Raw genomic sequence first — 24491 nt, 5'->3', positions numbered from 1 at the left:
GTGTGTGTGTTGTATATGTATATATGTGTTTGTTTGCGTCTGCAACAAATATCATACTATTAGTGTCAAAATGTACATTAATATTGGACATGAGCCATAAACATGCTTAAAGCCTGTTCATTCCACTAGAAGTGAGTTAAGCACTTATTTCAATTTATCCATTGAAATAAACAGAACCTCAAAGTAATCAGCTTGTGAGTATTGACGTTTGCACCTTGAAACCATCATGCTTTGAAATTTGAAACAATCGGTTTTGAAATGTGCATTTTGTGTGGGCGTGTGTGTGGTGTCAAATTTGGAAAAGCGAATGTCTTGGGGGGTTTAAACAGCTGCAATCTGAAAATACGCAAGTAAGTCTTACTGAACTCAGAAATATCTCACACTGGGTAAACATGTTCAGTATTCTGCTTTAAACCTGACAGCTCAAACTGAATTATTGGTAAAATTTTAAATCTGAGGGAGCAGAGAATCTGTAAAAATAAAGAACACAATCCATCCAAGTTTAAGTGCTGTGCAATACAAGCCAAAGAATGTTTATTCCAGGGTTAAGTTCCACTTTGTTCAGTGGGTCTTATTGTCAGCTAATATGTACAGGACTGCAGATTTAAAGACCCATTGATTTCAGTGGGATGGATTTAAGAACATGGTTCACACTCCATAGAAATATGTGCTTAACTCTGACTGGATCATGTCTGTGATTTATTTATTTACCATATTGGGACCTGCCTTGAGGTAGAAGGTGATATAAAATCCATACACACAAACACGTGTATTTAGCTATCATCTGCGTTTTAAAAAATGTCAACAAACCAAGATTATTTTGAATTGTGGGAAGGGGCTAAAATAACAACAATCTAAATAAATCATGCACACAGGGCTCTGATGTAAACAGTCCCATCCTCCAGTGTATTCCATAAAAGGTCTAATCTATCTTTTATTTCTGTGGCTAACAACTATTTTGATCTTGACACAGCATGATGGATGTGTCTTTTTGCTTGTTTAGTTTAAGCTCACAAGGACCTGAAATACCCAAAAGTTTTTGCTCTTCTTTACTTTTCTTGAAAGCCGACAAACTTTCAAAACCCCTTCAGGACCAATGAGTCTGTGTCAGGTAAACTCCAGCCTAAAATGCCTCACATTGCAGAAATGAATCACAGCTTCAATTCTTACCCACCCACGGAAAGTGAGCATTGCAGGGTAATGAACCAGTCTGGTTTGCGAGGGCTTCTTGTATGCCCTACACCTGCTTTAGGCCCAGGGGATCTCATGCTTACTTACCACATTCTCATCGTGGCTTCCTTCCTCCTCTTCCTGGCCAAGAAGATCTAACAACTTCTCCTTGATCAGCTAAAAGAAATGGGAGAAAGGGGGAGGCTCTTAGTCCCAACAGCCTACCCATCCGCAGATGCAGGGAAACTGGTTCTGTTTGCTTTATATGAGACTAATGATTTATTCTGCTTCTGCTAGTCCATGCAGATAGTTCATATCATATTGCAGATATGGAACTGAGGCTGAAAAAATAGTTGCTCACCAATAAACTTATCAAGGAGGTAATTGTCAAAAACATCCTAGTGCTACATATATACTTCCAGCCTATATCTCCTTTTACTTTATTTTTTTTAGGTGGTTCTCTTTCTCCCCGCCCCCCCTCTCCTGGTGCTGAAATTTTGCTGATTTGCTACGGCTGGAACAAGCAAGCTTGCCCCCTTTTCCTTGCCTTCTCAGGAGCACGTGTGCCAGGTCAGAGGACCACTGATAAAGGCCCGGTGGCATTTTTACAAGTGGCCACTATGGATGGGAGATGGAATAACTTTTGCTGAATCAAGCGGTGGGTCACATTCACCCCTTTGTTCAATGCTGTCAGCACTGTAAAACTTGCAGCACCTCTGAGAGGAGCAGCTCTGGCACCAGTAGCAAATTTTCAAAAGTGAGGCATGGAGTGAAACCACAGGAATCTGACCTACACTTTAGAAATTGTAGACACGGGAGAGGAAGGAAGAGAGATGAGAAGGTGCAGGGTCATCATGGTAAGGAGAAGGTTGGTTTTCCCTTCCAACCTTGTTGCCACACAGACCTTTTAATTAAAAAGTGGGTGTTATAATTTTGCTTAATTTTTTGAAGAATCCAGATTGCCAACCCATTTCATTCCAGCACCTCCCATATTGTCCTTGTGTCTGTTTCTAGACCTCATTTGGGGAACTGTATTTTTTTGTTAAAAAAAACCAATTGCAGTGCCAACCTTCTCAGGAGGGACTGGCAAAATGTCATTGAGGCTTCTCAGGGTGTCTGTCCCTTTAATTCCCCCCTTTATATGTTAAAGCTGCTTCTGCCCCTTTATAATTAGCGGCTTTCTGTTTACTCACATGGTTGACATTCACCACTTCAATGGCTGGTTCTTGTTCCTTTTTTGTGGGGAGAGGGGCAGAAGGGCAATAATGACAGGTTTTTTCTTAACAGCCAGAGCAATTTCACTTTTATTTCTCCCCTTGTTTTATAATTGCAATTGCATAATAATAATAATAATAATAATAATAATAATAATAATAATAATATAAAATAGCTGCAAATAAGAAAGCAGAAAGGAGATCGCCTCACTTGAAAGGGGTCAGGAACCAGCCAATCAAAAGTTGATTCAGGAATTCAGTCATATGAGTGAACAGGAGAAGTTTAATTAAAGGGGCAGAAGCAGAGAGGAAAAAGCCATTTTAAAAGAAAGGGGCAAGGAGGGAGCTACTAACAAAAGAGACTGTTGCAGGATTTTTATAAGGAATACAGGGCTGTTTTAACTGTTTCAATTACACTTCCAGCTGAAAGGTCCCTACTGTGAAAGCAACCCTTTCCTCAGTTGCTAAGAACTCTGAGTAAATGCCTTTCTCATTTTCCCATCAACATTAGGACTAGACACTTGCCCCATTTTTAATTTTTTTTTACAGAAGACAGGTTATCAGACAGCAGTGGCGGGCACCACGCTGTGTGAAGAAGGACCATAATCCACGTTCTGTGGCATAACAATGGCTGCCCAGACCTGACTGCCTGGGGAACTGGGAAGCGAGTGTTGCAGGAGCTGGAAGGTGGCCTGGGTGGTGGTTGCAGAGCTCATATTTGGCCTGTTTTACTTTAGGTTTTGACACTTGTTCGACCCGAAAGGAATCCCAAAACGTAACCACGCAGTTTTACACAAATAGATGGAAAACCTTCAAAGTCTGTGAGGGTCCCTGGGGGAAGAGAAGGCAATGGATGACTGCTGCTGGTGTGCATGTGTGAGAGAAGATTCCATGAAGCATGCCTGCTTCTGCCTTCAGCATCTGTGAAAGCTGCTCCATTAGGGAAACTGGGGCACTACCCCACCAGCCTCAGTCTGCCCAAAAAATCACGGAATTGTGCAATTGGAAGGGACCCCAAGGATCCACCCAGTCCAGCCCCCTGCAAGGCAGGAATCACAGCTAAAGAATCCCTGTCAGATTGCCATCCAAATGCTATTAAAAAACCTCCAATGAAGGAGGGGCAGACCCCTCTTGTCTGCCTACTTATTTACATCCAGTCCAGGTCCTGGCCCTGGCTGTCAGCATTTTCCTCCTCCTCCTTAGTCTCCCTGTTGCCCTTATAGAACTCAGCAGGGAGGGTGATGGGGACAAAACTAGAATTTGTTGGCCCTGCCTGGCTCCTCCTACTGCTGGCTGACCCTACCAGTCCCAGTGAACACCAGCCGCCACTGTTCCCAGTCCACCCCTCGGAAAAAGCTGCTTTAAGAGAGAGGCCTGCTTCTTCCAGAGCACCTAGCCGCATGTGCCAAACTCATGAGCTGGCATCCAGCTGAGCTGAACAAGGCCCCTGGCTAAGTGGCTCTGACAGAACTAGCACACAGCAAAGGTAGCTGGGCAGAGCGTATTTTAAGACAGGGGCCTCACAGGTGATCCTATGCCCAAATTTATCCACATGCAGCTCCCTGTATTTGGAGTTGTGTCACAGCAGGGTAGGCCTTATTTAATTTCAGTTTGTACTATTAAATTCTAATAGGTTGTTGGATATTCCTTTATTTGATATAAGTTGTTTATTTTAAAGTTATATTTTTATCACGACATTTTTTTTTATATTGGATCAGATTATTATAAGGTGTGTGTTCTTTGCTGTTTCTTCAGCTTGTAAATGCCTTGCGTATAGTAATATAGAAAAGCAGTATACAAATTAAAAGTACTCTTATTATGGTCACTTTCTCCACCCCCAATTTTTTTAAAAAAATATAAAACAAAGATAAAAGAACTACAATCATACCTTGGATCCCAAACACCTTGCAAGTCAAATGTTTTGGCTCCCGAACGCCACAAACCCAGAAGTGATTGTTCCTGTTTGCGAAAGTTCTTTGGAACCCAAACATCCAACGGGGCTTCCGCGGCTTCCGATTGGCTGCAGGAGCTTCCTGCAGCCAATCGGAAGCCACAATTTGGTTTTTGAATGTTTTGGGAGTCGAACGGACTTCTGGAATGGATTCTGTTCAACTTCTGAGGTACCACTGTACGCACAATCAGAGAATCATCTCCAAACAGTCCACAGAGCTTTGTCAAAGCGTATATGCTAAAATCATCACAGTCTTAACAAACACCAGATGATACATAATAACCTCCATTGCTTGGACAATTGTCCACAACTAAAAAGGTATTATGCCCACTTTCTATCTCGATTAATTGAGTGCCCACCTCTGCAATGTGCAGGAATGGTGGCCTGCAGATGACCAAGCAGAGTGAACCAGGAGCAAGGAAGGCGCTCCCATCTTTCACTCTGGTCAAGAGTTCCCTGGCCACTCCAGCTTGAGCTGCCGAGACAGGTAAAAGAAGGGATAGAGAATTGAGCAAGCAGGAATGAACAATGGATAATGGAGCCTCTCCTGTTGCTGCCACTTAAAAAGGGGGGGACAGAGCCAGGTCTAAGGGACTGCCTCCCCCTCCCCTTTACATCTCTCTTGTGTCTTGGTTTCTCTAAGGGCCATGCTAGACATCATGTTTAAATGCATCTTTACATTCAGCTTTCTCTTTAAAAAAATGCCAACAGAAATTGCTGGGTTATTAGCCAAATAATTACTGGGATTACAGCAAGTGGGAAGGGAGTCTATATCCCTCTTCTCTCCTGTTGTGATCCAAAGGAAAATTGTTCACTGAAGCTGCTATTTTCATTGGCCAAAAATCCCCCCACTGGTGGCAGCTGTGCTTTCTTCTTATCTTTGCTATAAGACTGGGATGGGAGTGGAGGTGTGAGTTCCTCCCAGTGCAAATAGCAGCTTTGAAGAAGCATTTTCCATTAGGGCTGTGGTAGGGAAAGAAATGGTTAAATCTCCCCACCACGCCTACTGCAGTCCTGATAATTATCACACCCCCACATATGGAGGCTCATATTTGCATTTAATAAAACATGCAAATATGCATAATGCAAGTAAGCATTTAAACGGCAAATCTATTTTGGTCATACAATTTTTAAAAAATGTAAATCTGACATTTGAGGGAGCCTAATTTAAGTTTGCGGGCTATTGTTCTGCAGCCCAGATTTATTACTGAGGGTTCTTGTTGCACACAATTTGGTCTTGATAGCACACAAGACCCAGGCTTTACACTTCTCTAACTTGGTTCACCATTTCTGAGTTTATAGCAGAAACTTGAATGTGGGTTTGGATTTTGGGCTTCAAGTTTTCAAAATTCATTACAATCAGGAAATCCCAAGAAATGCAGATAGCAGAATTTCAAATGTATTTTGTCTTCGAAGGAGAAGGCTGGGGAATTCAGGGAATGGATTTTGTAGAGAAAGCTGGGTGGGAATCGAAGGCCAGGAGAGGCAGAGAGAATGAAATGGGGCGCTTCATACCACAACATTTTGTTGTAGGCCCCAGTCATTTATTACGTTTACATGCTGTTCTCTCTTTTTTTAGCCAGAAAAAACCTCGAGGCAGCTTCAAAAGAAAATACAAGGGAGCCAAAGGAAGCTTAAGTATCTAGGCACTTGATGGGGTCAGAGAGGAGGGACTGGATGGTACCTGGATGCTAGGATTACATAAGTCACCACAAGAGAGGGAGGGCCACAACTTACCTCATAGATGTAGTCAAATATTTCCAGAATGGTGAGGATACTAGCACCAATAAAAAGACCCATCTGACCTCCAATATCACCTGGAGAAGGGAAAGGAAACCGAAACAGACGTTTTATCCACACACTATTTATGGGGGTGTAGAGAATAAAACAGTTTTGACCTATTGCGGATCTGTGCTCACCAGCTTTTGGGGCAAAACATGCTACCCTCCTTCAAGCAGTCCAGTTCAGGAACAGAGAAGAGGCTTCCCTGGTTTCTAGCAAAAGCTTTGCAGAATGTTGTTTGGCTGGGCTTTGCCATTATCACAAAACCAGGCTGTGCTGGCACCAAAGCATGTTCAAAGCAGTTCCCCACAAAATCCTGGGAACTGTAGTTTCCCCCTCACAGGGCTATGATTCCCAGCATCCTTTTTAAAAAAATGCATTTAATGTAATTCCTTTTTGGAGGAAGGCAGTTGTGTGCATTGAAAATGCTTTAAAGTTCTTGTGTGGCGTTGTCTCACTGAGCTGCTACTGGGAACTGAGTACACTTGGGCCTCAGAGTCCTCTTTAGGCACCAAACAGAAGGGCATTTGCAATATCAGTTCCTGTGGTTGGCAGGCAGTAGCCTCCGAATTGGTCAACACTAGCATCACTCCTGAGATCTTGGGCTCCTGGCTGTATGTGATCAGCAGAGCAAGTTGCCTATTATAGTTCAAAGACCCTTCCTCTCTCTCCCCTTATTTTACAGTGAAATAAACTTATTTCAAGAAAACTGGCAATTAAATCCTCCCCATTGCCAGTACTGATGATGGAACAATTAGGAGAGGTTATTCAAGGAGGAATTAGTATGCCATTGATGGCTAACCTCCATACACACTCATCAGGAAGCGATAAAATGGGTTCCACCTGCACACAGGAAGTGTCTAATTAAAAGCACAGCAGCACTTTAAAAAGTCTCAGTAGCACTTCATCTGTCAACACTAAAAGGGTAAATTCTACAATTGTGCTTTATTGTAACACACACACATCCCACCACTAAAACTCTGGTCTTGGGGGTGGGGAAATCTGAGGACCACACAGAAAACACCAGAATGCTGCAGATTGACAGGGGCATCTGTATCCTCCATGAAAAGTGAGTGAGTAAAGAATGACCACTCTGTGTGTGTGTTTGGTAGGTGGGAAGTCCTGGCGCAGAAGCTATGTTTGTGGTTGAGATGCTCAGTTTTGATAGTAGTGGATAGCATAGTGAGGTGGTGGCAATTACCTGATGAGTCACTGCTGCTACTGAGAGTTGGAGGGGAGGTCAGCAAAGGGCAAGTGCACTGGTGAAATCAGGTCAGCACTGCCACTGCACTGTCCACCACTGACCCTAAGCCAGCAGGCTGCACCTGTCCTCTCAAATAAAATTACAGTGGTACCTCGGGTTAAGAACTTAATTCGTTCTGGAGGTCTGTTCTTAACCTGAAACTGTTCTTAACCTGAAGCACCACTTTAGCTAATGGGGCCTCCCGCTGCCACTGCGCCGCCGCCGCCGCCCAATTTCTGTTCTCATCCTGAAGCAAAGTTCTTAACCCAAGGTACTACTTCCGGGTTAGCAGAGTCTGTAACCTGAAGCGTTTGTAACCTGAAGCGTCTGTAACCCGAGGTACCACTGTACAGATTTGGCAAGGGTGATACGGACTGTCCCTTCTGCAAGCTAAAGCACCCCTACCCGTCAGCTCAGTTCTGATGGCTGAGCTGCTTGGAGAAGAGTTATCAACTTCTCCCAAAACCTACCCTCTGCCTGGAGAAGCATATTGTTTCCTTTCATACTGTCAGTAAACGTTAAGCATCCATGAGATGCCTTCTTCCTCTCACAGCTTTCTGATGCTAATATAAATGCAACTTAAAATGGCATTGGCCATTTCAGCTGTAGCACCAGACTGCTGATTGATAAGTACCTCTTACTGAATTCAACAGAGTTTATTTCCAGGAAATCATATACGTACAGGTTTATAGCTTTAATTTTGATGCTATCTGCTATCTGCCCATCCTCTCTGATTCCTTGGTTCTTGGGAACTTTTAGCCTATACCTCAGAGTATTTGCAATCTCCCACAGTTGTTGCTATTGTTATTAATGATCATTGATTACAATAATTGTATTTCTTATATCCCATCCTTCTTCATAGAGATACTAGGGTGGAAAACAATGTTTATAAAATACAGCATAAAAAAATTAAAGCCACAATTTACAGTAGCAACAGAATATGACAATCTATATGACAGCTGATCCTTGAATGAATATAAGGTGAGAGGCCATTGGAGCAGAACTGGGAAGGTAGTGCCATAGACCTGGTACCATTACCAAGAAGGCCCTGCTGTGTACTGTTATATGCCATCTATGAAGATGATACAAGGATCAAATTCCTTTTGAATTTCTACCTTCAGTTATTGTGCTCTTGAAAATCTGGAATCTCTCTTCTATTGGCATTTTTTAAAAATGCAATTGTTATATTTGCTTACTTCTGCTACTCTGATTTAGGTTCTTGTTCAACGTCCATGAAGCATATAGGGATGAATATGTTATTGAACAGATTATCCTTTCCCTGCCAGTAAAAATCATAGTTGTTCTCTATATAAACTGGTAAGAATCTCTCTGCTTATTGTTCAGAAAGAAAGAAAAGGCTTACATCTCCATGACAACAGGGTATATGCTTAAACGCTGCTTACAAAGGCCTTGGGACAAACAGACAGACATTAAACTCTCCTTTCTTTCATCTAAATAACAGACGGGCTGGATTCTGACTTTGACAAGTCAGGCGAGCCAATAATTCTTCATTGTGATGGATAGAAAGGCAAACTCTTGTCGACAGGGTAGGGGCGGGAGCAGGAGACAAACTGAGGCCACTGGTCTACAACAGAATGGAAATTAGCAACCAGGCATACGTGGAGGAAATAAACTCTAATTTAAATTGTCCTAACCTGCTTTCAGATATACATTCTTTCACCTTTTTAAATATTTCTAATTGTTGTTGTTGTTTAGTCGTTTAGTCTTGTCCGACTCTTCATGACCCCATGGACCAGAGCATGCCATGCACTCCTGTCTTCCACTACCTCCCGCAGTTTGGTCAAACTCATGCTGGTAGCTTCAAGAACACTATCTAACCATCCTGTCCTCTGTCGTCCCCTTCTCCTTGTGCCCCCCATCTTTCCCAACATCAGGGTCTTTTCCAGGGAGTCTTTTCTTCTCATGAGGTGGGCAAAGTATTGGAGTCTCAGCTTCAGGATCTGTCCTTCCAGTGAGCACTCAGGGCTGATTTCCTTAAGAATGGATAGGTTTGATCTTCTTGCAGTCCATGAGACTCTCAAGAGTCTCCTCCAGCACCATAATTCAAAAGGATCAATTCTTCGGTGATCAGCCTTCATTATGGTCCATCTCTCACTTCCATACATCACTACTGGGAAAACCATAGCTTTAACTATATGGACCTTTGTTGGCAAGGTGATGTCTCTGCTTTTTAAGATGCTGTCTAGGTTTGTCATTGCTTTTCTCCCAAGAAGCAGGCGTCTTTTAATTTTGTGGCTGCTGTCACCATCTGCAGTGATCATGGAGCCCAAGAAAGTAAAATCTCTCACTGCCTCCATTTCTTCCCCTTCTATGTGCCAGGAGGTGATGGGACCAGTGGCCATGATCTTCGTTTTTTTGACATTGAGCTTCAAACCATATTTTGCGCTCTCCTCTTTCATATTTCTAATTACTGGCGGCAATTCTACACACTAAAGATTTGTTGGCAGAGTGTGAGGAGAATGACACATAGGATTGGGTAGAGGCCTCACTATGCTGGAAAAACAGCAGCTAAGCCACTGTCATGACAGCTACACCTCTGGTGGAACATGCCAGGTAGGCTGGCAGTAAACAACATTGCTGGAGCTGTTCTACTGGCAAAGATATGCCAGCAGAGTGACTGAAACAGGGCTTGGGTGACACAGTGCAACACAGGAACCTGTCTTATACAGAATCAGACCATTTGTCCACACTGACCGGGGATTGAACTTGGGCCCTTGTGCGCCAAAAGGAGACGCCCATATATGTTGGCCCCTATATCCCTTTTGATCCATGAGCAGGCCACATCAACAGCCCAACTTTACACCAGTCGACGGACATGGCACAAAGCATTACCCTCCTGTTGACTTTGATGAGAGGATGGAAAGATGGAAACCTCCACATTGAAGGCCACCACAGCAGAGCATACAGGATATAGGATGACTCAATGCCAAATCACACAGCACTCCACCAGTGGCAGAATATAGATGCCACACAGGGATGCGATAACCCAGGTGGCGAGGGGAAGCAGCACAGGACTGCATCTCTCTGGCTGAAGGGTCTTGCTTGTGTAATAAGCTCATGGGGGGGATCTGCCGATGGGAAACAGGGAGGAAACAGTGCTTTGAGCACAAAGGGAGCGATTTGCACAAAACTGATTGGCCTTGCAACCCATGCTCTTAGCTGCTCCTTGCTGAGGCTGGCAACTTTCTTGTTCCAAGCATGCTGTGGACATGCCTGCAATTGGTATTCAGAGGAAGAGTGCCTTTGACCCTGGAGGTAGGATATAGCCATTGTGACTAGTTGCTGGGTGATCTCCCCGCCCCCGTTAAACTCATTTCCCCTCTGCCTCAAATTGCCCACCACCACTGGAAGGGAGTTGGGCCAAAACCCCCAATTCCATTCATTTTACACACACACACACACACACACACACGATTCTTACTTACCAAGTAAAGCTGCCACTTCATATGCTTTCTTCTGCTCAATGGTCTCATAGTTGAGGGCTTCAAAGAATATATCGAGCACAAGAATATTCTCCCTGAGGAGAAAACAAAACAAAACAACACGGGCAGCCGAGAGACAGAATCAAAAGGAAGGAGCCGCATCCGTGAAAACAAATAAGCTTTCTGCTGCCACGGCACGTTTTTGAGTGAGCGACGACGAGAGAAAACTCATATTCCAAATGGGTAGCCTGAGGGATGTGTTATGCCTGAGCAGGGGGTCAGGCCATCCCAAGGGAAAGAGATATTATGTAATCGGTAGGGAGTCTGTCAACGCGCCTTGCGGCTTCTAGACAACTGCAGCGTACTGCTTTTACTTACACCTCCTCCATCCTCAAGGCTCTTCCCCACCGCCCACCAAAAAACAAATAACAATATTCGGTTGATTAAAAAACATAAGCTGCTTGTAAGCTGCTACACTGCCAGCTCCTTTGGGACTTGAACACCAAGGCACCAAATATTCCAGAGACATTAACATACATAAGAGCCCCACCAGATCTTGACCAAAGGTCCCTCTATAATTCTTTTTTTCCACAGCAGCCAACCAGGCACTTCTAGAAGTCTTCTAAGCAGAGCTTGAAGGCAATAACACCCCTCAGCTGCTTCCTTCCACCCACCCGCCCACCCACCCCCAAACTGGAATTCAGTGTTGCAGCATCTCTGAACCAGAAGGATCCATATGGCCATTGTGACTTTTAGCTCCTGACAGACCTCTCCTCCTCCACAGATTGATCCAATATGGTTCGTGGGTTGTAGTTCTTTGGGTCTTTTTATTACATTTTTTTTGTGTTTTCGTCTTGTATTTTTAAGCTTGTGAACTGCCCTGAGATCTATGGATGAAGGGTGGTATACAAATTTAATAAATAATAAAACAAAGTCTCCAGAGAGCTCATGGCAGCGAGTCCCAAAAGAAAGATGTGTGTTTTGTGAAGAGGTACCTTAAAAAAACAAAACAAAACAGCCCTGTCCTGATAATCTATTAGGAGAAATGTTTCTCTCTAAATTTTCTCCCCACCTTGCGTAATTTTGTAAGCACCCCACCGCCACTACACTGACCCCTCCAGCTCACCCCCCAATTTCCAAGTCCTTTCTCATAAGGAAAGTGTTCCAATTTTATTGATATATTGGTTTCCATTTTCTGCCCCTTGTCTAACTATTTTCAGTCAGGAGACACCAGTTGCTCGCAGCTGGTACGCACCATACATTTAGCACCTCTCCCTGCCCTCCCAGAATCCTGGAAATTGTAATTTACCCCTCACAGAGCTACAATTCCCAGCACCCTGAACACACTACAGTTCCCAGGATTCTTTGTGGTAAGGATGTGCTTTAGGTGTATCACATGTACACAGCCATAGTGCAGATTTCTCTTTAGGCCACCTAAGGTTGGCAGTATTCTCCCTTCCACTTTCCAGCTGCTCATTTGCCCCATGTTAAACTAACGGGGCAACATGCACGTAGGTGTGTGTAACTCTAGAACTCCCAGATGTCAGTGCCATCGGCGCTCAGTCCGTATGGTGAGCTTGCAATACCAGCATCCAGTCGGCTGGCTGAGCAGACCATGCCTGAAGAAGCCCAGAGCTCAGAGCTGGCTCCTCAGCCTCAGTAACTTGCCCCGAGTGTAATGACTGCGCTTAACTTCTGTGCCGCTTCCCTCGTCGCTGCCTTGAATATTGTGGCATCTACCTGCCTTTTGACAATGCAACTGCTTCACCAGAAGCTTTCCTATTAGGAATTATAGGTACCGAGGTTCCAAAGGACCAGAAAAGACTGTTCATATACATGGCAACGGCCGCACGGATACTACTAGTCCCAAGATGGAAGGAAGAGACAACCCCGACCAGAGAAGAATGGCAAACCAAGTTGATGGACTATGCCGAAATGGCAAAACTCAACTGGGAAGCTCAGAAATCAAGAAGACAAGAACTTTAAAAAGGAATGGGAAATATTTATAATTTATATACGAGATCATTGTAAGCAGGTTAAAACATTGGCAGGATTTTAACCACACTTGTAATGTAACAGAATGTATGGATAATTTAGAAAAACAAAAAATCGGAGAAGTATTGATATGGGGTTGAAAATATTATCAACAAGACCCATGGAAGGGAGGAGGGGAAGTTAGGAGATTCAGAGTAATCTTGATATTTGGATTTTGAATTGGTTTTTGTTGTATGTTTATATTTTTAAAAATCAAATAAAAATTTATTTACAAAAAAGGACAATGCAACTGCTTCCAGCCCCTTCTGTAGCTACATTGGATCTTGACTACTGCCAGCCTTTGATTAGGCACCCTGCCTGGGCCACTGGAGTGGATGGGCAGCCAGCTTCCTGACTTCCCAAACACAACAGCCTAGAGACTGACCTAGTTGAGGCCTGGCAATCAATCACATGTAATGGACTTCTATGTGGAGGAGACCCATTAAAATTACTGGACGCAAGGCGGTCGTGTCCATTAACTTTAATGGGTCTACTCTGAGCAGGGCTAACACTGGCTACAACCTTCTGTGTTGGGACACCACAAGCAAGAGCCTCTCACTGGGCTGCTTAGCATCATTCTAGCCCTGACCGGAATGGGCCTACTTACGAGATGTATTTCTCTGACTTGTTGAACTTTTTCTCAAGGTACTTGGCCGAGGTCTTGCTGGGGATCTTCACCATGGAGAGTTCCTTGTTGTAGCGCGTCAAATTGCACGGCGTTTGGCACACACAGTAACTGCTGTCCTTTTCACCAAGAACCACTGCAAGGCAAAGTGGGGACCAGATAGATGGGTTATCTGTGGAACTACCAGCTCAGAGATGCAAGCGTAAGGGGAGTTTTTGCTTTGCTCGCCATCATCAAGGGTCCATTCTAGGCTGGCGTGGGGAAACCTTTTGGACCCAATGGGCCAAATCGCTGTCTGTTCCCCTTCTCACAGGCCAACTCTTGACATGTGGGCAGGACAACTCATCTGTCAGAGTCCCTTCAGCAAGTGGCTGCTGGGCACTTGGGAACTGTAGCACAAGGGGCCTTTTGACAGCCCTGTGCTTGGCATGCTTCTTCACCAGCCAGATTCATCTCCTCTCCTGCTTCAGCTTCTGCCTCTAATTCTTGACTTTCCTCTGCCACAGATTCTCCCAAGCTCACTAAGCCCTGCCACCTCTTCAGCTTCCTCCGCCTCCTCCATCCGTTCTTCCTCTGACCACTCATCCGTCGTCCCACCACCAATCCCCAGGCTCTGAGCCTTCTTCCCGGGGGGGGGGGGGGTTCCCCAGCTGGTTCCTCCCACCCTTTGCGTCCAACAAGTCCGTGACAAGTTGTGCTTTTTATCCCGCTGTTACTAGAACAGAGGCACTGAAAACACATTCCTAGCTTGAAATGAGATCCTTGGAGGCGGGGGTGGGGGGAGAGAATAATAATAATTCTGAGAAACTGACAGTGAGAGAATCCTTTGTCCTTCAGAACTTACCTAGCGCAGGCTCTGCACACTCTTTATACTGCTCTGGCGTGCAGAACGGAGCATCTCCTGCACACAAAGAAAATAAAAAGCACACAGGGACATTTTTATGCAAACTTTGCAACAGTGAGTTTCTTTCTGACTAGTTTAGGAAACAGGTCCTTGCTTTGTTCTCAACCTGTGGGTCCCCATATGTTGTTGGACTACAATTCCCATCATCCCTGAGCTCCGGCCTTGCTAGCTAGGGGTGATGGGAGTTGTAGTTCAACAACATTTGGGGACCCACAGGTTGAGAAAGGCTGCTTTACGGGGACTGGAATAAGGATTACTGGCTGGGGTTGCCTTTAGAACTCATACAACCAAAAAAGCTTGGTTGCCGGCCAGTTCATTTCTGGACCAAATTCAAGGTTCTCGCAGTAGCGTTTAAAGCCCCAAACATCTTGGGTCCCAAAGATCTGAAAGACCACCTCCTTCCTAGGTGTTAAGATCAGCATAGGGGGCCCTCTTGGTAGTTCCACCTCTCTCAGAAGTCTTTTTTTGGGGGGAGTGTCCTAGCAGAGGGCATTCTCCATGGCAGCCCCCAAGTTTTGGAATTTCCTCTCCATAGGTGCATATGGCACCTTTACTGTACAGCTTTCACTATACAGCAGATGCTGAAGATGCACTTATTCACCCTGGCATTTGACATCTGAGATGCGTGTTTTCGAGTCGTCCCCCCATCCCCCCTATTCTTGTGATGGTAATCTGTTTTGACTGATTTTAATCTTGAATTAGAAATTGTTGTGACCTGTCCACCTGCCCCTGCCTGATGAAGGGCAAGTAACAAATCTGGTAAGAGTAATATAGTAAGGCTGAGCAGTTACAACAATATATATGGAAACCAAATCCAGCTTTTGATAGTTGGTTGGGACCTGAGAGTTACTACTTCCAGGATCGCCCTCATTTCAGATGTCAAGGAGGTAAAGAATTACACAACTTTTAGAAGACATCTGAAGGCAGCCCTGTATCTGGAGATTTTTAATGTATGATGTTTAATTACGTTTTTAGATATGCTGTAAGCAGCCCAGAGTAGCTGGGGAAACCCAGCCAGATGGACGGGGTATAAATAATAAAATTATTTACTATTATCACTAGTGTCTGAGAAAACTAAATGACGTAACAAGTTTACTAAGCGATCCTACGCATGCCTACTCAGATGTCATTCCCACTGACTTCAATGGGGCTTACTTCCAAGTAAATGGGCATAGGATCATATAGCTGAAAGCACACAGATTTTCACTAAAATAATGATGTTGCCAAATTGCCTCCAAAAGTCAAATAAACTGATAAACCAAAAGAGGACTCCCACTATCAGGAATAAAGGTTCTGTAGCTACTGGGTGCAAGAGCCCTGGCTTCGATTTATTGAAAGCAGGCTTTTCCCACTTTAGTGTAACAGAATGTTTACTTACATTTAAATTGTTTGGGTTTGGGTTTGTTTTTTTTTTAACTCCTAAGCAATCTATCAGCGCAGCAGACCAAGGGACCAGATGGAAGGAGGTAGAACTATCACATCAGTAGCCATCTGTCTGGCAATGTGTGAAATGTTATGTATGTGAGAGAGTGGTACATGAATTACTGGTTGAGTATGAGTAGGGTTATTTGTGAGGGAGTGAATGGGGAACAGGTACAGGAAGCAATATCCATGTGTAATAGCATATTTTAAAGTGATCTTCATATGCATTATCTCAGCAGTTTCTACTGTCTTATCTCAGTGCCCAAAGGCAGGATGCTGAACCCAGTACATTTCTTTTCCCCCAGAGGAGTCTTAGTAGATAGAAACCCGGCACTGAACATCTATAGTAAGTTATGCACGGAAGGTGGTAGAACAGCACAACTGTAGCCCCCGCTCATCAATTACCTATGGCAGTGATGGAAAGTGTGGTGGCGACCACAAGCGGCTTCTTTCACATATACATTCATCCCAGAAATGGAACATCTTCTTCAAAAGGCTGGTTTAAACCAGGACATGGTCCAAAATAACACCAAAGCATTAAAAAAGGGCTAGTTCAAAAGCAATTCTGAGCAACTTCTGCTGAAAGAGATCATCTTCATAAAAGGATAATGTAAACTGAGGTTTGTAATAGAGAACAGGTGTCAGGACTCGAGTCCACATGCTGTCCAAAATCTGGAGCCTTAGAGATGCCAAGGCAGAGATTCAGCTTGTAGGTAAAGGCAAAGGACCCCTGGATGGTTAAGTCCAGTCAAAGGCAACTATGGGGTTGTGGTGTTTGTCCACAGACATTTTTCCAGGTCATGTGGCCAGCATGACTAAACTGCTGTTGGCCCCCAGAGGACTGTGGCGAGTGCCAGAGCGCACGGAAACACCATTTACCTTCCCACCACAGTGGTAGCTATTTATCTACTTGCGCTGGTGTGCTTTCGAACTGCTAGGTTGGCAGGAGCTGGGACAGAACAATGGGAGCTCACCCAGTCGTGGGGATTCAAACCGCCGACCTTCCGATCAGCAAGCTCAAGACCATCAAAGTCAGAACAAAAAACTTACTCAGCCAGGCCATCAAAGAGGCCTCTTGAGCATCCATAGGCTATGGATGAGCATGCAGTAAAGGAGATGGTGGCATGTGATTGTGTCAGGCCCCACCTACTTTTGGATCAGGCCGCGCCCACTCCCAAAATGCAGCCCCTGAGAGATTTCTACCTAGGTGATCTGGGCATCAGGTTGCACAAGGTTCTTCACCCCTGAACTAACCCAACAATATCTCAATGATTGGCAGCAGGGGTTCATACAGGGATCTTCCTCAGCTTTACCTGGCAATGACAGGGACTGAACCTGGGGCCTGTTTGTGTGCTCTCCCCCTGACCTATGGCCCTCCTCTTTCCTTCACACCCAGGACTTGGTCCCTTGACAAGAGCCAGCCCTGACACCAGGGGAGAAGCACATGCTGAGGCTGTTTCAAGCTCACCCCTGAATACCTTACCTGGCATGTGGACCATTCTGCAGTTGCAATTTTCCACCACGTAGCGGGTCTCACAATCTATCCTGCACGCAGTGATGCTATAGATGGGAAAGAAGTCCAGGCCAAAGTCGGAGGAGCGGCACTCACCCCATGGAGGTGGAAGGTACGTCAGCTGCAAGAGAAAGATGGGGGACTCAAGTCAGAATATAGAAGGCTGTCTTTATTTATTTCTCTTTTTTTAACTATGAGGGATAGAGGAGTGTTTTGAAATTGCGTTTTTCTAGTAGACCAATACAGCTCCCTTTGATTTTTGTGTGTCCCAGAGAATGATGAATCGAGCCATTCAGGAGCAGATGTTTCTGTCACCTGAAGGTAGGATTTTGCTTTTTGAAAGTTACACTCCATTCAACTTGTGCAGGCCTTTGGCTATATAGAATCAGTGCTTTTTTTTTTTTCTTAAAAAATGTTTAGGGGTACTCTCATTTTCCTTCTCATATTGAAATACTGCCCCTCAATGAGGCCAAGTTTAGATTCACAAAATGTTTAGGGGTATGTGTCCCCCTGCGCCCCCCCCCGAAAAAGGCACTGTATAGAATAAATTGAATTGAACATTGAACCTTCCATGATGACATCATCTCCATCCAACCTTTAGGCAGTCCTCCCCACTTTTATTAATATTTTTTACCTCCTAAAATTAATCTTCAGTTTTGCAAACATAAAACCTCTATGTTTCTCTACCTAGACCCCTACCTAACAAGGAACATGTTAGGTGTATTGCCTAAGGTAGGAGACTGATCCAAGTAACTTCTGGGATTTATACTTTCCAAATTGGTGGATCAGCCACTGTGCATATCTCTGTCCCAGTAACCTACAACCTGGCACTAGGTTAAACTTGCATGATACCTACTAGAGCCTAAACCATGTAGTCTTACACATGTCTACTCAAAGGCAAGTCCCACTTTCAGTAAGCTTACTCCCAGGAAACCTGCTATAGGATTGCAGCCCTAGCCTGTGATCTCCTACACACTGTCTAAAGATTGTGACTGTCAGGGCTGCCCGAGGTCCCAGCTCACAAAGGACCAACGCCAGTCCGTTGTTATATACAAAAGTCTTTATTGAAACGCAGTTTCGATTTCAAAGCCGCGGCGTGCAGCCCTATGTCTTAAACCCTAGACCGCTGAAGCTCCGTCTGAATCTCCTCCCCCCAGGCACCAGTTTAAGACTCTAGCCTTGCTCCACCTCTTCCTTTGCTCTTTCCTCCTCTGGGTCCTCCTGTCTGCTGGGGTCTTGCCCTTTCTAGACTCTTCTGACGCTGAGTCCCCTGAGTCTTCCCCCTGCCTCCGGCGGGCTTTAGCACCTGGTTCCCAATCCGGGTTTTCTGCTGTCCCGCACGCCTGTACATTTAAACTTGGCGCGCGCGCCCAGCCGGCAACCTTCCTTCTGACCGTTTCACTGCTCCTGTCACTGCTTCCCCCCTCGGGGGGGGGGGGTAGCTGGACCTGACTTCCCCTCCGTTCCCTCACTCTCCGATGGAGGCGTGGCCAGCCCTGACTCATCTTCTCTCCCTACTGGAGGAGACGCTGGCCCTGATTCCTGGCACTCTTCCCCCCCACTCCGCTCTGGTGGGGGAACTGGTCCTGATCTCCCGCTGCTGCTTTGGGAGTCCCCGCTAGCCCCTTGCTTCGGGTGTGTCCCCCCTGGGACCCCCCTTGCCCTGGCCATCGGCGCCCCCCTCTGGGAATCTTCTGAATCGCTGGAGAAGCTCATGGAATCTCTCGGGCCACTGTCATACTCCCCTACGCTGCCCTCAGATTCTTCCCCTTCGCTCTCCGTTTCCTCTCTCCCCTGTGTCTCTGCTCCTGAACCCCTGACAGTGACTATTATTATTATTATTATTATTATTTTCCTTCTAAAGCACTGCTTTAAGGTGATTTACACTTAAGATAATTATCAACAATTAAATACCCATAAACAACACTAAACACCTCACAAGTGGACACTCGTGGTCAAGATCCATTTTTCCAGCTGGGAAAGCCTATCAGAACAAAAATGTCTTCAACTGCTTCCAGAAAGTGCAGGTTGTAGATGCCTGTCATATCTAGACAGGGTTGCTATTCCACAGGCAGCCTTGATAAAAGCCTTACTCTGAGTCACTGGGGAGTGTGGGGGCTTCTGAGATCTTTGGAACTTGCAGGAGAAACTCTCCCACAGACCAGAGTGTTCTACTGGGTGTATAAGGGATAAGGTGTTACCTAAAGTAACCTGTTCTGAGTTCTATATAACACCCACAGGCAGGGTGATATATGGCAACCAGTCTGGGGTAGTTGTTAGAGTGTTGGACTAGGACCTGGGAGACCTGGGCTCAAATCCCCATTCAGCCATGAAGCTTGCTGGGTGAACTTGGGCCAGTCACTGCCCCTCAGCCTAGCCTACCCCCCCAGGGTTGTTGCTGGGATTAAATAAAGAGGAGAAAACCATGTACGCCACCTTGAACTCCTTTGAGAAAAAGGTGGGATATAAATGCAATAAACAAACAAATAAATGAAATAATTTGCCCCCCCCCCAAAGCAACCTAACCTAACCAACACCTTCTGCACTGGCTCTAGCCTCCAGACCAACTCAAAGGGTAGCTCCACAGTGTGTTATTTGTGACTTCAATGTTAAGCTGGCTTTTAAAAATCTCTCTCTCTCTCCCCACTCCACCTTGCAATGCTTAAACGGTGAGCCTGATGAAAGAGAATTTGCTCACTTTTTTTTTTTTGCAAAGTATTGGTTTAACCCATATTAATGGTGTTGCCTGATGGTAGGATTTGAAAAGGACATAAATTATAGCTACTATATCAACGTGAATCCTGGATTTCAAACGAAGTGTTGTTTTTTAAAACACACACTCTCACACACAAAACTCAGAGGTAGTGCTGAAGTGAGCATTTACACAAACTTAGATTCAGACTGGGCCCAGTGCATTTTGCTGCCTGAAGTGGAACAGGAAATGGCACCCCCCCCCCAAAAAAAAAGGTCAGGGTGCATACTAAAGATCAGGCAAATTATTTTGGTATTTGATGCAAGAAAAGATCCAGCCCTGGGATTTTTTTGATAAATGGTAGTGGTGATGATGACAACAACAACATCCCATATGTGCCTCTCTCCACAGAAGTAAAAATATGAACAAAAAATGTGGCAAAGGCCACATCCGCACCATACATTAAAAGAACACGTGGACTACTTTTAACAGTCATGGCTTCCCCCAACAATCCTGGAAATCTTAGATGGTTAAGGGTGCTGACCTCACAGACCTACTGTGCCCAGTACCCTTGTCAAATTATGCTTCCCAAGATTCTCCATGACTGTTATATTGGTGGAAGAGCACTCTCAATGCATGGTGTGGATGTGAACTCAAAATCTGCTACCTGAGGCAACTGCCTCACTCTGCCTAACAGTTGGGTCGGCATCCTCTCAGCTCCATAAATATGACAGTTACTTCACCCCCAATTTCTTAAGGGCTAGAACGGCAGCCCTGGGCCAAAGTGGCTGCAATGAGACACCCCAACACCCCCACACTCCTGGTTGGCTCAAAGCTCAAAGCCTGAATTGTTAATGGGGAGTCTCTTCAAGATAGAAGAATCAAGATTTTCTTTACGACAATGACAAAACACCACCGGAGGGCCTCCACACCTCATTTGCGTTTTTCCACCAAGCTAATAGTGTGGCATCTGCCGTCGTTTAGTCATCTGGAGTGGGGAGCGACACCCATATGTTGCAGACGGCATGATAAAGGAGAATAAATAATTGCCATCTCTCCTGACCTCAGCGTCTGCACCAGCCCTGCTTCCACACAAATCTTCTAAGTTGTTTAAATTGCGCTCACAACATAGGTGATGGGATCGGAAATGATGGAATGATCACATATTCAGTTTCTGTGTTTCTCGCTTAGCCAGCCTTGGCTTTGAGCCACGTCGCTTCCGAGCCAGCCCAACGTCTGTGGGGAAGGCGCAGATTGAATGCTTAATTACACCCTCCTCGATGTGCCTTGATTGACAGAGGTGGGAAGAACAAGGAGTTTGCTTTGCTCTTGCAGCGAATGCACTGATGCACATGGTTCTCGGCGCTGGGCTGTGCCCAGGTCTGCACTTAAAGTGTGTATCCTTGGTGCCCCTGAGGTCAGTTACTCCCCGAACTGGAGTAACAACCTGTCAATCAAGCAAAGGTAAAAGGCCCAGCCAATCCAAATGTTTCATACTGGCTGCTAATCAGAGAGGTTGGTACTGCAAACCCCTGCTTCCTTCTACTCTGTCCTCTACCTGGGCAAGCAAGAGGTCTTAAGAAGAACATTCCAGCCAGTCAATGACAATCTAGGAGGATGCAAATTAAGGGTGGTGAGACATGGGCTGGGGAGAGTCCTGAGATTTGGAGGGCAATTTAGCCCCCAGGCATGAGGTTCCCTCACCCTGTTACAGTGGGCCAAACTATCTGTCTCCCCAACTGGCAGTGGATCTTCAAGGTCTCAGGCAATGAGAGGTCCTTCCTATCACCAACCTACCTGCCACTTGGTAGGTAGCCTTCTGTATGAAACAAAGCCCCTACTACTGCTGAACTACAATTCTATGTTGGTGGCCAAGCCTCACTGCCTTGGTCCAGCATTTTGGCCGGCCCTACCATTAGGCAGAGTTAGGTGGCCACATCAGACAACAAACACAGTGGGGTAGGGAGATGCAACAAGACAATGGAGGATAGAGTGTATATATCACATGGCCTGTCCTGGGTTCACCTGCTGCATCCAGGTGACATGAAAGACTCTGCTTCAACCCCAATATTGAAGGGCGATTCAACTGGTCAGCTTCAGTGCACAGAAGGGGAGGGCTGCCATCTTGTCCTCTGCAAACTGTGTTGGCAAAATATCTTATCCTTGCTACTAATGGCACTGTGGGTTGGATCACGTCAAGGGCTGTAGCTGGAAAGCATCTGCGTTGCATGCAGAAGGTCTCGAATTCAATCCAAGGCATCTCCACTCAGTGCTGGGAAAGGTCCCTTGCCTGAAACCTGGAGAGGTGCTGCCAGTCTGTGTAGGCAATACTGAGCTAGAAGGGTCAGTGGCCACACATAAGGCAGCTTCTTGTTCTTATCGACCCGATTTGGAAACCTGCTACGGTGGCATTGTGCAAGTGGGAAAGTGTAAGTAATCCTCTCTGCAGAGATAAGCCATTGAGAGGAAGGGGAGCGGCACATCTCAGTTCCCGCAGCCTCCAAGGCAGGCAACTTTTCCTCTGCTGACGGCTATCTACTCAGCTGCTTCCACTGGGAGTGAATCACACTGCCAAGCCCCCAAATAATTACATTGCTTTTGCCATTGTGCTCCGATCAATGGGCCTCGCCATCTCCCTTGTCGTGTCTCAAGCAATCGCATTATCACCCGAGCGTGTCTCCATTAGCAGCATCTTAAACAAGCTTCGCGGAAAGAGAGATGAGGACAGAGAGACACTTCGTTTCCCTCAAAGCCGCTAGCTGGGGCTGAAGTGCTCTGTTCAGGTGGCATTTCAGGTGGTGAGGGGTGTGAGAGAGACCAAAGCCCTATTGTGCTGGCTGGGGCTCATGGGAGATGTGGTCCAAAACATCTGGGGGGCACCCGGTTGGCAAAGGCTGCCCAAGGCCCTTTCATTCTCCCTTCTGAAGAATTAAACATTCCCATGGCTGGGATGGACGACTGCTCAGTGAGGTCCTTAAAATAATAAGCAGTAATAACAAGCAAAATGGGACCTGCAACAAAATGCTGCAGTGCAGAGTGTTGCTGTTCAGGATTGTTAACCACTTTGTTGCAGTCACCCTTCCCCATGCTCTGTGCTCCACAAGTAGCCAGACAGCGGGCCTTCTAGGGCCACTGAGCACACTCAGTCCTCGTGGGACAGTTGTTGAGGTTCATCACACTGTGAATCAATTTTTTAATATATATTTTTTTGTGCTTCTGCAAACCTTGAGGCTGTCCAAAGTCTGCTATTATATGTGGGCAGAGTCATTTTGGTTACACAAGCAGTGGCACTCACAGCCTAAACATCAGCTGCAGCGGGAAAGACAAGAAACTGCCTTATACCGAGTCATTATTCCATCTACCTTAGTGCTGCCAACAGCGGGAGCGCAGAACCTTTGCTCCTCCAGATGTTGCTGAACTACAACTCCCATCAGCTCCAGCATGCATGGCTGATGGCCAGGGATGATGGGGATTGTCATTCAACAACCTCTAAAGGGCCAAAGGTTCTCCACGTCTAGTTCATGTTGACTAGCATCAGTTCTGCAGGACTTCCAGCAGGGGTCTCTCCCAGCCACTCCTGGAGTTGCCAGAGAATGAGAACCTGAGACCTTCCGCATGCAATACCACTAAGCTATGAATAATAAAATTATAATTATACAATTATAATTACTTAGCATTTATATGGCCTATCTTAACACGTTCAAAGTGCTTTGAATATGATAAAAAGTAGGTGATAACCAGTTTGTGGGCCATTGACCAGCCTTGCCGCTTTCTCCGTGGGATCTGGCATCAGACCAGAATGTGACACCCACTGCCCAAAAGGCATGTCCAACACCTATCAATTCCCCATCACACCAAGTGTCAACCTACTAAATCCAGGACTCACACACACTGTGGAGACACGGCCTGCAAAGCAAACTAACTTCAGGTGACTTAAGAGAGAGACTCTGAAGGCACTGCAGCAACTCTATATATCTGTCACTTATTTGGCTTCCCTGGGGGTGAGTTGAGGCAATGAATGAGTGATTTATTTATTTTTGAATACCGACAGGCAAACAGCAGCCCCATATTCTGCCCACAATGGCCCAAGTCCCTGCCTCTCTGGCTACCCAAATCTTTCTCAAGATTATCATCCAATCCTATTCCAAAGTCTCAGAGCGGTTTAACATTTTGAAGCAAATTTCAGGAGAGAATAGTACAGGATTTCTAGTGCATTTACATCCTACTTTTTAATTACTGCGTTGTTTTAACAGGACTGTTTTGGTGTGCATTTCCATTATGGAGGCTTATATTATAATGCTTCTGCAATTGGGTTTTTATTCTTGCACACCGCTTAGAAGCCTAACTACGTATTAAGCGGCAAATAAATAAATAAAGCAGCAGCAACAACCCACAGATAAATAAGGCAAAATTTCCCTGTAGAAATAATCCAGTATTAAAGTCCCACCTCTTCCCAAGTACAACCCCACACTATCTTCTGAGCCCACATTAACATGGA

At 45.4% G+C, this 24491-nt stretch overlaps 1 protein-coding gene across 3 annotated transcripts in view; it reads right to left on the bottom strand.

Annotated features, from left to right (window-relative positions):
* LOC307200294 (acid-sensing ion channel 2) overlaps positions 1–24491 on the bottom strand; it is a 383251-nt gene that overhangs the window by 7442 nt on the left and 351318 nt on the right. For all 3 annotated transcript variants that reach the window (XR_013832361.1, XR_013832362.1, XM_079948800.1), the window contains exons 4-9: positions 17272–17422; positions 14307–14363; positions 13445–13598; positions 10807–10898; positions 6073–6152; positions 1279–1347 (exon numbers count right to left, since the gene is read on the bottom strand). Coding sequence is in view for 1 of the 3 variants with exons in the window: in XM_079948800.1 (XP_079804926.1) it covers positions 1279–1347; positions 6073–6152; positions 10807–10898; positions 13445–13598; positions 14307–14363; positions 17272–17422 (603 nt within the window). In the remaining 2 variants the exon portion in view is untranslated. The remainder of the gene's footprint in view (positions 1–1278; positions 1348–6072; positions 6153–10806; positions 10899–13444; positions 13599–14306; positions 14364–17271; positions 17423–24491) is intronic.

This window comes from Podarcis cretensis, assembly GCF_951804945.1.
Source record: "Podarcis cretensis genome assembly, chromosome: 13".
NCBI lineage: Eukaryota > Metazoa > Chordata > Lepidosauria > Squamata > Lacertidae > Podarcis > Podarcis cretensis.
This window is presented reverse-complemented; position numbering and strand designations above follow the sequence as displayed.